This window comes from Rana temporaria, chromosome 6 (genome assembly GCF_905171775.1).
Source record: "Rana temporaria chromosome 6, aRanTem1.1, whole genome shotgun sequence".
NCBI lineage: Eukaryota > Metazoa > Chordata > Amphibia > Anura > Ranidae > Rana > Rana temporaria.
The window spans coordinates 28,783,594-28,799,890 of NC_053494.1; the positions used below are offsets into that span (position 1 = coordinate 28,783,594).

General features: G+C 45.2%; 1 protein-coding gene across 1 annotated transcript; it reads right to left on the reverse strand.

Annotated features, from left to right (window-relative positions):
* Window positions 1-4,567: 4,567 nt before the first annotated feature.
* NHLRC4 (NHL repeat containing 4) lies at window positions 4,568-14,701 on the reverse strand. Its single transcript, XM_040355592.1, has 2 exons — window positions 14,387-14,701; window positions 4,568-5,952 (listed from the first exon to the last, which is right to left on the reverse strand). The coding sequence occupies exon 2, from the start codon at window positions 5,946-5,948 to the stop codon at window positions 4,881-4,883; it is 1,068 nt and encodes a 355-aa protein (XP_040211526.1). The 5' UTR covers window positions 5,949-5,952; window positions 14,387-14,701; the 3' UTR covers window positions 4,568-4,880.
* Between the last annotated feature and the right edge of the window lie 1,596 nt (window positions 14,702-16,297).

The window sequence follows — 16,297 nt, forward strand, 5'->3', positions numbered from 1 at the left end:
TTTTTATTATTATTATTCATTTATTATTATTTATTTATTTTCGTTAAAAGGGGTGATGCCGCGTACACACCATCACTTTATGTGATGAAAAAAAACGACGTTTTTAAAAACGTCACTTTAAATGACCGTGTGTGGGGGAAAACGTCGTTTTATGTCTTCTGAAAAACGACAAAAAATAATTGAAGCATGCTTCAATTTTATGTGTCGTTTTTCAAAACGTCGTTTTTTACTTCACAGAAATTGAACGTGTGTAGCAAAAAACGTTGTTTAAAACAAAGTTTTTACACCCGCGCATGCCCAGAAGCTAGTTATGAAGCGAGCTTCAATGGAAAAACGTGGTGAACGTAACCTCGCTTTGCTAGAACATTGTGACAAAAACGATGGTGTGTAGGCAACTTCGTCTTTGAAAATTTAAGTTTCAAAAACGTTGTTTTTTACTTCACAGAAAATGACGTTTTTTTCATCACATAAAGTGATGGTGTGTATGTGGCATGTAAGAGGTTAGAGTTAAAGGGGTTGTAAAGGTACAATTTTTTTCCTAAATAGCTTCCTTTACCTTAGTGCAATCCTCCTTCACTTACCTCATCCTTCCATTTTGCTTTTAAATGTTCTTATTTCTGATAAATCCTCACTTCCTGTTCTTCTGTCTGTAACTCCACACAGGCTTTCTCCCTGGAGTGGAGTGTCGTGCTCGCCCCTCCCTTGGACTACCGGAGAGTCTGGACGCTCTCTACGTTGCAGATAGATCAAGGAGCTGGCCTGGCGCTGCTGTCAATCACATCCGATGACGGGGCGCGCCGGGGGCGGGGCTGAGTGATACGGTCGGCGGCTATGCCCTCCTCTGAATCACGGGAGGGTGCCTGCAAAAGCTTTCCACCATGCGAGCTCGCTCGCATGAAGGTGGAAAGCTTTTGCGAGGAGGAGCCGAGCCCACTGTCAAGGGACCCCAGAAGACCGGAATCGGGGACACTGCACAGTGGAGGTAAGTATAACATGTTTGTTATTTAAAAAAAAAAAAAATTCTGCCTTTAGTGTTCTTTTAAGCAGTTGATTGCTTGTTTGTGTTTATACTCCATTAAGGTCTATTTGTCTTGAAGAATGTCATAACTACACGCTGTAACTTAATTTTTCTTTAAAAGCGTAATAAATACACAATAAAAATAAAGAGTTTATTGTCCCAATACACAGGATACAGTTCAAGGTACATACATACACTATAAAATACATACATTGCTACAAATTCATTTATTTTTCCCATAAAATCTTATAAGCACAATGCATACAATTCATTCTATGATTGTACATCATCACTACATTGTTCTGCTAAGAAATATATCATTTAGGTGTGGTGCCAGATCAGACAGACCATTGCAGACTCTACATAAAAATACACTTTATAAAGTAGTTCAAAGAATAATGATGCCGCTCATAAACCACAGGAACCAATCAAAACCAATCCTTTATCAGTCTGGAATTGCTCTTTGCACAATGGTCCTGCCCACAGCAAACAACCAGATTTTTCATTTTTAGATGACAAATGGTTTGCTACAAACATCGGGGCAGATCCACGTACCTTTGCGCCGGGCGCAGCGTATCTAAGATACACTACGCCACCGCAACTTATTTAATTTTTTCTGAATCCTGAAAGAATTTGCGCCGTAAGTTACGGCGGCGTAGTGTATCTTTGGCGGCGTAAGGGCGCGGAATTCAAATGGATGTAATGGGGGCGTGTTTTATGTAAATACGTCGTGACTCGACGTAAACGTTTTTTTTTAACTGCGCATGCGCCGTCCGTGGGGGTATCCCAGTGCGCATGCTCGAAATTAAACCGGAACCAGCCAATGCTTACGACGGTGACGTCATTCTACGCAAATTCCTATTCGCGAACGACTTATGCAAACAACGTAGAAAATTCATAATTGGACGCGGGAACGACAGCCATACTTAACATTGAGTACGCCTCATAATAGCAGCTTTAACTATATGCCGGAAAAAGCCGAACGCAAACGACATAAAAACAATGCGCCGGACGTAGGTTCGTGGATCGCCGTAAATAGCTAATTTGCATACTCGACGCAGAATTCGACGGAAACGCCACCTAGCGGCCGCCGAAAAATTGCAGCTTAGATCCGACGGCGTACTAAGACGTACACCCGTCGGATCTAGCCGAGATGCCGTAGTATCTTGTTTTGTGGATACAAAACAAAGATACGACGCGCAAAATTTGAAATTACGCGGCGTATCAAGAGATACGCCGGCGTAATTTCTTTGTGGATCTGCCCCATCATCTTTTTTCAGAGAAGCATTTGTAGAGAAAATCTGCCACTATGCATTTTCATGGCAAAATTACAAGTTTTCCTGATAGGGCTCCACCACCCACTTATATACTGTATTCCTCTGCCACATGGTTCACCTTCAGGAGTGCTGGTTCTTACTGCTGTGTAAGTTCAGCCTTGGTCATTGTCAGAGCTTCCCTATGTGACAGGATTCAGGCTAGGCGAAGGGCCCCTGAAGCAGGGCCGTCTTTAAGGCAGGGCAAAAGGGGCAGCTGCCCTGGGCCCTGTCATTGTTGTGGGGCCAAAAGCAGCTGACTCATACTTGCCAATAAGGATGAGCTTTGGCGTGTTCGCACAATCCATGTGCAGAGCCTGCCAGGAACTCGGCACCACGCTGCGCTAATTACAGACAGTGAGACATTTCCCCATGTCTGCAGCCGAGCATCAGGACAATGTCTCCCTGCCTTTGATTAGCGCAGCGCAGTGCCGACTTCCTGGCGGGCTCTGCACGTGGACTGTGCCAACGCGCCCTTACTTGCCAACTATCCCGGTTTAACTTCCCCTGTCCCTTGAAGTTTCAGTCCTGTGCTGTGTCCTAATATCTCAGTGTGAAGTGCTGCTTCTAATGCTTCCCAGCTCTGCCCTATTGTTGTGTACAGATGACTCACCTGTGTTTACATGTAAATAACCGTCATTCATATGTAAATAGCTGAGGCGGGCGTCATTCATATGTAAATAGCTGAGGCGGGCGTCATTCATATGTATATCAAAATGGAAAAGACAAGTAATGCAGAGGGAAAATTGCAGCTCACCCCGGGTATGCGTGATATGGGAGTTTCCCCCAATGGGGTTTTAAGGCAGCTCAGTTGATAAACTGAAGACAATGTATATATAAAAGTGTTTTATTTGTAAAAAATTATGCAAAAAATCGTGACAATTAAGATATGAGTTCCGGTACCGCATATTCTTAAAATTTCATACACATGATGAATAGCAAACACAAAAGAATGTGATACAGCTTAGCATATAGCGTATATAAGCATGAAGCAATTCCTAACGCGTTTCAACCCTTTGGAGTGTCTTCTTCAGAGGTTTTGATGTTGCTGTAAGAAGATACATAATTCGTTCAAACGTATTTTTCGCTCTCCCCCCCCCCCCCCCCCTTTCCCTAAGTTGCAGAGGAGAGAGAGAAATATATAAGAATTTACATAGTTACCAAATCATTATGTGTAGATATGAGATAGTGTGAACCCAACTTTTTCACCAAAAAGAGGAAGCCCCAGAAAATCCCAGGTGGGCCTCCCGGTGGCTCTCTCATATGTTTATCATGCCCCTCTGCAGTAAAGAGATGATGTGCTGTAACCTCAAGCAACCAATCAGTGAGCAGTATTACTGTACAGTAATCTCTAGCAACCAATCATTGAGCAGTATTACTGTATAGTAATCTCTAGCAACCAATCAACAAGAAGAAATCATGTGCTGTAACCTCTAGAAACTGATCAGTGAGCCACATTGTGTGCTGTAACCTCTAGCAACCAGTCAGTAAGTGGTAATGATATGCTGTAACCTCTGAAAAATCACAATCGCTGTCTGATCTGATACAGTAAACTGATTTTAAGTCTAGCTGATATTTATTGTATGTCTCAGAGCATGTGGAGAGCAAAATTGCATGGGGGGGGGGGGGGGGCTCAAGAAATGTTTTGCCCAGGGTCCAATCAACATTAAAGACAGCCCTGCCCTGAAGCCTAAACACTGCAGCCTGATCAAGAAGATGGACATGTGTTGCCTCTGACAACAGTGAAGGGTGGCGAAGGTATGTATCAGTGGGTGAAGGTGCCCTTATGCCCCCCGACAACAGTGAAGGGTGGCGAAGGTATGTATCAGTTGGTAAAGTTGCCCTTATGCCTCCGACAACAGTGAAGGGTGGCGAAGGTATGTATCAGTGGGTGAAGGTGCCCTTATGCTCCCAACAACAGTGAAGGGTGGCGAAGGTATGTATCAGTAGGTGGAGGTGCCCTTATGCCCCCGATAACAGTGAAGGGTGGCGAAGGTATGTATCAGTGGGTGAAGGTGCCCTTATGCCCCCGACAACAGTGAAGGGTGGCGAAGGTATGTATCAGTGGGTGGAGGTGCCCTTATGCCCCCGATAACAGTGAAGGGTGGCGAAGGTATGCATCAGTGGGTGAAGGTGCCCTTATGCCCCCGACAACAGTGAAGGGTGGCGAAGGTATGTATCAGTGGGTGAAGGTGCCTTATGCCCCCGACAACAGTGAAGGGTGGCGAAGGTATGTATCAGTGGGTGAAGGTGCCTTATGCCCCCGACTACAGTGAAGGGTGGAGAAGGTATGTATCAGTGGGTGGAGGTGCCCTTATGCCCCCGACAACAGTGAAGGGTGGCGAAGGTATGTATCAGTGGGTGAAGGTGCCCTTATGCCCCCGACAACAGTGAAGGGTGGCGAAGGTATGTATCAGTGGGTGAAGGTGCCTTATGCCCCCGACTACAGTGAAGGGTGGCGAAGGTATGTATCAGTGGGTGGAGGTGCCCTTATGCCCCCCACAACAGTGAAGGGTGGCGAAGGTATGTATCAGTGGGTGAAGGTGCCCTTATGCCCTTGGGGTCTGAGACTGAGCATCTCCAGACTTCCTAGGGCTGATGGGAGCATAGTATGGCTTTGCACGATACTTGTACACCTTAACAGAATTGTCCCCAGAATCTGCCACATACAGGAGGCCAAATGGAGAGCATGATAGGCCTGATGGCTTGCAAAGGCCCTTGGAGACAATACAAATAGGGGACCCACTAACTGGGAAGAGGGTGACATTCCTTTTCTGGACATCAGCCACTAATATGTTCCCTTCGGGGTCAGCACAAATTCCTGATGGATTCCCAAACTTATGCTGGTATATTTCTGAGATGGAACCACAAAGCTTCAAGTTGCTTGTAAATAACTTCACATCTCCACACTCCTCAGACACTGCAAACCCCCCATCTGATGTAGCGCATATGTTCTGTGGACCCTGAAGACCAGAAACCTTTTTAATTCCATGTACTCTATGAATTCTGTCTATGTGGAAAGCCTGGACTGTTCCAGTCATGTATTCTGCAACTAGGATCTGCCCAGATGAGTCCACCGCGATACCTTTCGGAGACTGGAAATGACCACCCACCTTAACCCAAGGTGGATGTGAGGCGGGATTGTGAATACGCACAACGCCTTTGGTGATATCAGTGACCGCTATAGAACCAAGACGGGTCATGGCAATACTATCTGGAAGGAAGAGGTCATCATCATGACAATAAAGGGCTTGACTGGGTTTTCCATGGCTATTTAGTAAGTGAACATAGGGTCCATTATATCCACATACATAGAGAGAGCCATCTGAGCACCACTGAAGAGAATTAGAGCCTCCTGTCCTGGGCACTGATATTGTCTGAAGGAGCTCATCCTGACGAAATAAGAGCAGATTACCAACGTTTTCTAGGTCTCTGCAAACCTGACTGGTCTTCTCGGAGAGCTCATTTACATGGGAAGGTCTTAGGAGCCCCAGACCCATCTGGGAAGAGAGGAGAGGGACTGTTTTCTGTAGCGTGTTCTGAGTGGCAACCTGCAGGGTCCTCACTGTGCGGACAAGATCTTCCTTTTGGCGACAGAACTCCAAAGAACTGTCCATGATGCTGAAAGGGAAATAGATGTAAGAGGTCAGTCCACCTAAAATTGGGATTGTCATAAAATGGACAAAGACCAGGCCTTCTCTGGCCCTTATTGTTTATATGTAACAATCACTATTTTTTGCTCAAAATTTCTTAGAACCTAAAACATTATATATTTTTTAAAGCAGAGGCCCTAGAAAATAAATTGGTGGGTTTTGAATTTTTTCTTAAAGCGGATCTCCCACGCAAAAATATATATATTTTTTTAAGGGCTACTTAACCACTTAAGACCCGGACCAAAATGCAGGTAAAAGACCAAGCCCCTTTTTGCGATTCGGCACTGCGTCGCTTTAACTGACAATTGCGTTGTCGTGCGACGTGGCTCCCAAACAAAATTGGCGTCCTTTTTTTCCCACAAATAGAGCTTTCTTTTGGTGGTATTTGATCACCTCTGCGGTTTTTATTTTTTGCGCTATAAACAAAAATAGAGCGACAATTTTGAAAAAAAATGCAATATTTTTTACTTTTTGCTATAATAAATATCTCCCAAAAACATATATACATTTTTTTTCCCTCAGTTTAGGCCGATACGTATTCTTCTACCTATTTTTGGTAAAAAAAATCGCTACAAGCGTTTATCGATTGGTTTGCGCAAAATGTATAGCATTTACAAAATAGGGGATAGTTTTATTGCATTTTTATACATTTTTTTATTTTTACTACTAAAATTATTATTTCAACTACGGTGATCAGTGATTTTTTTCGTGACTGCGACATTATGGCGGACACTTCGGAAAATTTTGACACATTTTTGGGACCATTGTCATTTTCACAGCAAAAAATGCATTGTTTATTGTTAAAATGACAGTTGCAGTTTGGGAGTTAACCACAAGGGGGCGCTGAAGGGGTTATGTGTTCCCTGAAGTGTGTTTACAACTGTAGGGGGGTGTGGCTGTAGGTCTGACGTCATTGATTGTGCGTCCCTATATTAGGGAACACACAATCGATGACAGCGCCACAGTGAAGAATGGGAAAGCCGTGTTTACACGCGGCTCTCCCCGTTCTTTAGCTCTGGGGACCGATCGCGGGACTGTAGCGCTGCTATCAATCTATCCCATGAAGAGCCGACAAGACGTGAGGAAAGCAACGTGGGATTGCGCAAACGGAAATTTGGGGCTCAGGTAAGTAAAACGGGTGCTCGGACACAGCAAGGTGTTTTTTCACCTTAATGCATAGGATACATTATCCACTTCGTTACCGGGCCTATTTTGGCACTTTTCTCCTTTATGTAAAAATCACAATTTTTTTGCTAGAAAATTAATCAGAACCCCCAAACATTATATATTTTTTTTAGCAGACACCCTAGGGAATAAAATGGCAGTCATTGCAACTTTTTTTCTCGCACGGTATTTGCGCAATAATTTTTCAAACGCTTTTTTTTAGGGAAAAAAACAGTTTCATGAGTTAAAAAATAACAAAACAGTAAAGTTAGCCCAATTTTTTTGTATAATGTGAAAGACGATGTTACGCCGAGTAAATAGATACCTAACATGTCACGCTTTAAAATTGCGCACACTCATGGAATGGCGCCAAACTTCGGTACTTAAAAATCTCCATAGGCGACGCTTTAATTTTTTTTACAGGTTACTATTTTTGAGTTACAGAGGAGGTCTAGTGTTAGAACTGTTGCACGCGCTCTAACGCACGTGATGATACCTCACATGTGGGGTTTGAACGGTGTTTACATATGTGGGCGGGACTTGCATGCGCGTTCGCTTCTGCACGCGAGCGACCGGGACAGGGGCATTTTAATTTTTTTTTTTATTATTTTATTTCATTTTTTTACTTAATTTTTTTTTTTTTTACACTTTTTTTTACATTTTTTTTTTTTTTGATCACTTTTATTCCTATTACAAGGAATGTAAACATCCCTTGTAATAAGAATCACTGTGACGGGTCCTCTTTATGGAGAGATGTGGGGTCAATAAGACCCCACATCTCTCCTACAGGCTTACAAGCATGAAATCAGTGAAAAAAAAATCACCGATTACATGCCGACAGCCGCGATAGCGGCTTTGTTTACTTTCGGGTACCGGGCGTGACGTCATAACGTCGCGCCCGGTCCTCCGACGGTCATAGAGATGACTGTGACCATCTGGTCACCAGTCATCTCTATGGTTCTGCAGCGAGCGCCGGCCGATTCGCTCTCCGGGCCCCCGATGGCACGGGAGAGCCCGGAGAAGCACCGGATGGCGGCGGGAGGGGGGGGACGTCCCCTCCCGCTGCCTAGAAGAACGCCGCTTTGATCGTTCTTCTGGTGCATAGAATCGCCGGCTGAAGACGGCGATATCTGAATGATGCCTGTAGCTGCAGGCATCATTCAGATATCACCGCACAAAGCCGAGGACGTCCCAGGACGTCCACTGGGTCTCAAGTGGTTAAGGTGAGAACACAAGGATTTACAACCCCTTTAAACATCCCTTGTGACAGCAAAAGGCATGTGACAGATACACTATACGGAGAGATCTGGGGTCTATAAGACTCCAAACCCCTCCTTTGTCCTTTTAAAGTATTTGATGGGTGTGTTCGAATGCTTTTCATTTTTGAGAATGACTTTGTTTGCATCCAGGTAAACCAGAAGTGATGTCAGGTCATAACCCAAAGCCGAACAAAGTCTTTGTTCAACCATTGGCTCTAAAAAGACGGCTACTGGGATGATGCCTGTAGCTGCAGGCATCATCCCGGTATAACCACTTGAAGTCCAGTGACGTACAGTGTTGCCAACCTCCCGCAGCATTTTTTAATGACAAAACATGGACGTTTTACTGACAGAGCACATTATTTACTGACAACATGAAAAACAACAGAACTCCTATTCAAGACAATTGATATTTAAACAGTGTAAACACATAGACATTCTGAAAATACCCATAACAAGTAATTTGCCTGGTTTACACTGAAAAGGTCAACACAGCATGAAAAATTATCAGCGCCTGATATTTATAGACAAATAAACTGTCCGTAAATTTATATCACTAAATTACCGTGCTGTGCAAAAAAAAAAAATCCATACAATATCGCAATAAACAATAAAAAAATAAAAAATGTAAAAACTAAACAATAACCATAAAATCAAATTGCCTCTCCTCTCTTGTCTTGAGCTCTTGTCTTGGCACGTTTAACTAAGGTCTCAGATTTTTAAAATGAAATCCGGGGACATATTTTTTTTTTACTAGTAATGGTGGCAATCGGCGACTATCTGTCCATCACCGCCCACCTCACAGCCTGTCAAGTCCTACTCTCTACCCCCTGCTACTGGGTGGGGAGCGGAGGAAGATCACTCCGCCAGGGAAGGCAAGAAGATAAGCAGGCAGGCGGCTGGCCAGGACTTGAGCCAAGGCAGAAGAACATGCGAGCGAAGCTGAATGGGCATGCACCTGAAACTGAAGAAATATTCCCTCCACTCCGACCAGCACGTGATCATCAGAAAGGGGCACAGATAATGGAAAAAAATACACCCCCCAAGCTATTGGAGCAGCAGGGGGGGTGTAATTCAGAATTTTTCTTTTTTTTTTTATTCTGCACTGACTGTTTTTGAAATCGCCCCAGCCCCTGTTCAAATCCAATCCAGTGACAAAACCGGGGACAGACTTGGTCCGGGACAGTGTCCTCAATCCGGGGACTGTCCCCAAAAATCGGGGATGTCTGGTCACCCTACCTTTAACTGTAAAGACTATCATGTTACCCAGCACCTCTCAATCTATGGATTTGTCTATAAAATTACAGATGGTTGGCAACCCTGATGGCATACCAGGTACGTGACTGGTCGGCAAGTGGTTAATGAGCTGACTCTCCAGCTTCTTAAAGGGTCTCTGCCCAAATCAGCCCCCTTATAACCTATAATTCCTCGGAGCCCTGACTTAACCCTGACCAACCTTACTTAACCTCTGTATAGTTGATTACACAGAGTTGTATGTCAACCTTTCCTCACATGACAGTGTATGGGCCTAACGATTGGCACTGCCTCCTTGGAGGACATCACATGCTCCTCATACCTTGAAGCACTAAGTGTTTTGCAATGGCTCTGAAAGAGTAAAGGAAAAGAGTGGGGAAATGTGGTGAAGGTTGGGGCACAGCGTAATCCAGAGTTGTAAACCAGGGTTCCCATACTGGCAGAGCCGGTGACTTGTCGTTAAGGTTCCCCTATCGAGATGGTTCCTGTAAGGACTGCGCAGGCGCAATCCTTGCCGAAGGAAATCTCCGAACCTCGGCCGGCATCCAGGCTCATTCTTTAACATCCCCGTGGATTGGAGGATGTTAAAAAAAGAGCCAGGAGGCCGAGCGAGTGGAGCGAGCCATCCGAGCGAAGCGAGGACGTGAGGCCGACTGGCCACTTTCCTCAAATTCCACGTCGCCCTGGATGCCGGCCAAGGTTCGGAGATTTCCGTCCGCAAGGATTGCGCCTGCGCAGTCCTTACATGAACCATCTCGATAGCCGGAACCATATCGGCAGATCACCGGATTTACCATTAGACATAATTAATAGGGCATATTTGTGGTTATATATTATTTCCATTATCAGTAGAAATAGTTAAAGGACGAGGAAAGCAGTCCTACTATTTAAAGAGTAGTGTTGCTTAGGGGCTACTGGTTTACTAGGGGTTGCTTGAACTGTGGCTGATTGGCCTCCCAATTGATGATGCCTCCATTGTTGATGGTCAATGCCACTTTGCAGAATCAGCAACATGACACCAATGATATTTTTAGCTCTTTGTAAGGGTATCCATGGAGATCTGTCCAGTTTTATAAAGATCTGTTCAGCAGATCTTGTCTGCAGCTACTTCGTCGACATGCATTCATCATCTGATATGGCCAAAAGCATCCAAAATGGGAGACTTTCATCTCACACCTACATTAGTTTACATCAGCCATTCTCAACCAGGGTTCCTCTAGAGCAGTGGTCTCCAAACTGTGGCCAGATGCAGCTATTTGCTTTCTTTTATCTGGCCTGTGGGCCACTATTTTCATCCACTGATATACCAACAATGGGACATTATTGCCCTTATTGACACCAATGAAGGGGCTGAATTCTTCCCAAGGACACCAACGATGGGGCAGAATTCCTCTCAATGACACCAAATATGGGGCCCAAATCCTCCCAATTACACCAACAAATGTGGCCCAGTGACAATAATGATGGGGAACAATTCCTCCCAATGACACCAACAATGGGGCACTATTCCTCCCACTGACACCAAAGATAGGGCGCTATTACTCCCACTGACACCAACGATGCAGCGCTATTACTCCCACTAAAACCAAAGATGGGGCATTGTTTATTCCCACTGATGTCAGAACCTTTTCTACTCCCAATGGCCACAGTCTAGCGGCTCTAGCCCTTCTTAAAGTGGGAGTTCACCCTAAAAAAAAAAATGTAAGATTAGATTCATGCTCATTTTGTCTAGGGGAATCGGCTAGTTTTTTTAAAAACGAAGCAGTACTTACCGTTTTAGAGAGCGATCTTCTCTGCCGCTTCCGGGTATGGTCTTCGGGACTTGGCGTTCCTTCTTGATTGACAGGCTTCAGACGGTCGCATCTATCGCGTCACGAGTAGCCGAAAGAAGCCGAACGTTGGTGCGGCTCTATACGGCGCCTGCGCACCGACGTTCGGCTACTTTCGGAAAATCGTGACGCGATAGATGCAACCGTCGGAAGCCTGTCAATCAAGAAGGAACGCCCAGTCCCGCAGCCCATACCCGGAAGCGTTGGAGAAGATGTATCTCTAAAACGGTAAGTACGGCTTCGATTTAAAAAAAAAAACACCCGATTCCCCTAGACAAAATGAGCATGAATCTAATCTTAAAAATTGTCATTTCTGGGTGAACCTCCACTTTAAGTCTGAAGGACAGTAAACTGAACCTTTGTTTAGAAAGTTTGGAGACCCCTGCTCTGGAGGTTGCTGGGGATTCCTTGAATTGTGGCTGATTGATCTCCCATTCTAGGATGCATGCATAGGTGCAAGGCCATTGCTACTTGGAAGAGCTAGCTGGCAGCTGCATAACAGTAATTTGTCTGTAATGCCGCGTACACACGATCGGTCAAACCGATGAGAACGGTCTGATGAACCGTTTTCATCGGACCAAAACCGATCGTGTGTAGGCCCCATCGGTTATTTATCCATAGGTTAAAAAAAAGCAATCTTGTTTTAAATGTAACCGATGGATACCTAACCGATAGGGAAAAAAAACGATCGTTTGTAGGCACGTCCATCAGTTAAAAATCTACGCATGCTCAGAATCAAGTTGACGCATGCTTGGAAGCATTGAACTTCGTTTGTTTCAGCGCGTCGTTGTGTTTTACGTCACCGCGTTCTGACACGATAGTTTTTTAACTGATGGTGTGTAGGCACGACTGACCATCAGTCAGCTTCATCGGTTAACCGATGAAAACGGTCCATCAGACTGTTCTCATCGGATGGACCGATCGTGTGTACAGGGCTTTAGGGTTTTATTCTGATCACCACTGTATGGAGAGCATTTTTCCTACTAACCACCAATAGGTTTTAGCAGGGGTTCCCCAAGACTTGAAAAATATTTCAAGGTTTTGATTGGGGTAAAAAGGTTTGGAAAGACTGGTTAACACACTCATCTCCCCAAGCGGTACTATTCCCCCCCCCCCCTGGCCTCTACCCCCCCCCCTACCCCTTAGCCTGGGGACCTCTGCTGGGACTCTTCCCAACCTGTCCTCACACCTTCACCCTTTCTTTAACCCTACTCTCTTTTTCTGGTTTCTGCTTAGATAAATAAAACCTGCGGAGCGAACCAGCCCTGCCGGCCCTAGACTTTGCTGACGGGCGCCCACGGGTGGGTGGGATGGCTCCCCCCCTTATTGGGTGCAGGGTCACTATCCCTCACACACACCTGGCCTGGTGCCCTTAGTGGCCCCAGGCAACATGATACCCACACCTGATTCCCATCCGGGGTTGCCACGCTTTTACCTGTTAATCTTTATGCTTCTATATGTATTTTGATGTACTTTGTGAACACTGTTGTCTGGGTCCGGTGGGACCGATTTCTCTGCTTTGAAGAAATAAAGAATTAAAAAAAAAAAAAGACTGGTTTACACAAATGACAAACAACTCATTTTCCACTGCTGGTTACTTGAAAAAATCTGAACATCATCTGTTCTGCAGCTCTTTAATCCAGATCAGTGGTCTCCAAACTGCGGCCCGGGGGCCAGATACGGCTCTTTGCTTGCTTTTATATGGCCCTTGGGGCACTGTTTCATCCACTAATACCAACAATGGGGCATCATTTCCTCCCCACTAACACTAGTGAAGGGGCATAATTCCTCCCAATGACACCAACAATGGAGCATAAATCTTCCCAATGACACCTACAATGGGGAACAATTCCTCCCACTGACACCAAAGATGGGACTTTTTTTCCTGCTGACATCTGGACCTTTTCTACTCCCAATGGCCACAGTCCGGCCCCCTAAAGTCTGAAGAACCGTAAACTGGCCCTTCGTTTAGAACGTTTGGAGACCCCTGATCTAGATAGAAGTGACAGAATAGTTGCAAAGTGATATAAACAGGGCTTTTTTTCTCAGAGAATAGGTGCAGGAACTCCTCCCTTCCAAGTCACCCCTTGATTCCACCCCCTACCCACCTCCGAGCACCGTTCCTCGGTTCCACCCATTACCCACCTCCCAGTACCACCCCTTTTAGAGAATGCAGAAACAAGTATAATTTTGTGACGCTAAGTATTTTGTATAGAATTTGTTAATGATAACAAGAAAGGCAGTAAAATAGATCTAGCAACAATGTACACCCCAGCGACAATAGATCCACCCCAGCAACAATGGACTCCCAACAGCCAGCATCAATCGACCTTCCAGCAACCAGCAGATCCCTCCAAGCAATGATTGACCCACCTCCAGCAACAATAGACCCCCCACCAGCAACAATAGACTCCCCTGCTAAAAAAATATATCCCCTCCTCCAGCAACAATAGTTTCCCCAGTAGCCAGCATCAATAGACCCTCCAGCAGCCAGCAACAAAGACCCCTCCCTTATGTTTTTCCCTTCCCCTATTTCATTTTGAACCCCTCCCTCAACAGTACATCCCTGTTAGCCCCTATTTCATTTTGAACCCCTCCCTCAACAGTACATCCCTGTTAGCAATGACTGACCCCCCCCAGCAACAATAGATTCCCCACGGGCAACAGAAGAACTCCCCAGCAACAAAAGACCCCTTCCTTTGCAAAATAGATCCCCTCCAGCAACAATAGACCCCCCAGAAGCCAGCCTCAATAGACTCCCCAGCACACCCCAGAACCTCTTTCCATTACATACATTCAGTTCGGAAGGTGCCGGAACTGCGTTCCCCTGCGTTCCTGCTGAAAAAAAGCCCTGGATATAAATATATATAGCATAGATATTGGTTGTAGTACTTACAAGTGATTCTAAATTCCGATAACTTCGAAACTTCCCGGTGGACGTGTATCTTCCGTACACCACAAAATCGAATCACTCTCTTCTAATCCTTCCTTCGCACTTCCCTGGATATTATGTTGTTAGAGACCAAGATTAAGCAACACCTATTAAACTTAACACTACATAAACATGGATCGCTAGATAATCACTGATACGGCTAATGGGTATTTGTTCTTTCACATTTCTATACAAAGAAACCTGAACACTTCCTCTTAACTCATGATATATCCTTACTGGCTCGAGATGATAAAAAAATTTAAATAACTAACTTCAGGATAGAAAAAAAGAATAAAACACACATTAATGTACATAATGTTAGATTGCATGCATTTGCTGTTTTTTTACTGTAATAATATGTGTCAGAACTGGAGGGTGAAAATGAGGTCGCAGCAATTGAGAGTAGGTAATAGCCACAAATTATACAAATCCAATATATGCACAAAAAGCCTTTGCAAGCCTAGATCTGACCTTGTAAAGTAGCAGTGACATCATCACTGTACAGAAAGCAGAGCTGCGGGAGTTGGGTAGATTTTGGCAGAAACTATGGGGTAGATTCAGAGAGCAATTACGCCTGCGTATCCATAGATACGCAGCGTAATTGCTAAGTAGCGCCGGCGTATCTACTTTCTGTTTCAAAAAGCTAGATACGCCGACTTTAGCCTAAGATACGACTGGCATAAGTCTCTTAGGGTGCATTCTGACGCTGGCCGCTAGGTGGCGCTCCCATAGATGTCAGCGTAGAATATGCAAATTACATACTTATGCCGATTCATGAACGTACGTGCGCCCGGCGGTAGTTTTTTACGTCGTTTGCATATGTCGTTTTGTCGTAAGGCTGCTCCTGCTATTAGGAGGCGCAGCCAATGTTAAGTATGGACGTCGTTCCCGCGTCGCGGTTTGAACATTTTACATCGTTTGCGTAAGTCGTCCGTGAATGGCGCTGGACGCCATTTACGTTCACGTCGATACCAATGACGTCCTTGCGACGTCAATTACCGCAATGCACGTCGGGAAATTTTAGGGACGGCGCATGCGCAGTACGTTCGGCGCGGGAACGCGCCTAATTTAAATGATCCACGCCCCCTACGGGATCATTTGAATTACGCGCGCTTACGCCGGCCCCTTTTACGCTACGCCGCCGCAACTTTACAGGCAAGTGCTTTGTGAATCAAGCACTTGCCCGTAAAACTTGCGGAGGCGTAGCGCAAATGTCATTCGTTACGCCGCCGCAGTTTTGCGCGCCCCTACCTGAATCTGGCCCTTTGTTGTTTTAAGTGATAGTTTATTTGATTTGATTTTAATGAAAGATTAAAGCGGAGGTTCACCCTAAAAAACATCTATGTACCATCCCATCCAGCATACTTGCGTCAGCTACAGTATGCTTTTTTTTTTTTTTTTGCGCTGTATTTACCGTTTAATCATTCAGTTTCTTTTCAGACTCCCGCGGGGATTAGGCGTTCCTATGAAGAGGGGAACATGATTGACCTCCGGCTATGGCGCGTCACGCGTTCCGAAAATAGCCGGACTAGGTCTCGGCTCTTCACGGTGCTATACGGCGCCTGCGCACGGACTAGGAGCTGACATGCGCAGGCGCCATATACAGCCGAGTCCTATTTTGGCTATTTTTGGAACGCGTGACGCGCCATAGCTGGACGTCAAACATGTTCCCCTCTTCATAGGAACGCCTACTTCCTGCGGGAGTCTGAAAAGAAACTGAGGGATTAAACGGTAAATACAGCGCAAAAAAAAAAAGAAGCATACTGTAGCTGACGCAAGTATGCTGGACGGGATGGTATGAAATTATTTTAGGGTGAACCTCCGCTTTAAGCGATCCGCAGTGGATCCCTTTTCACAGGTGGTGGAGCAGCGTTA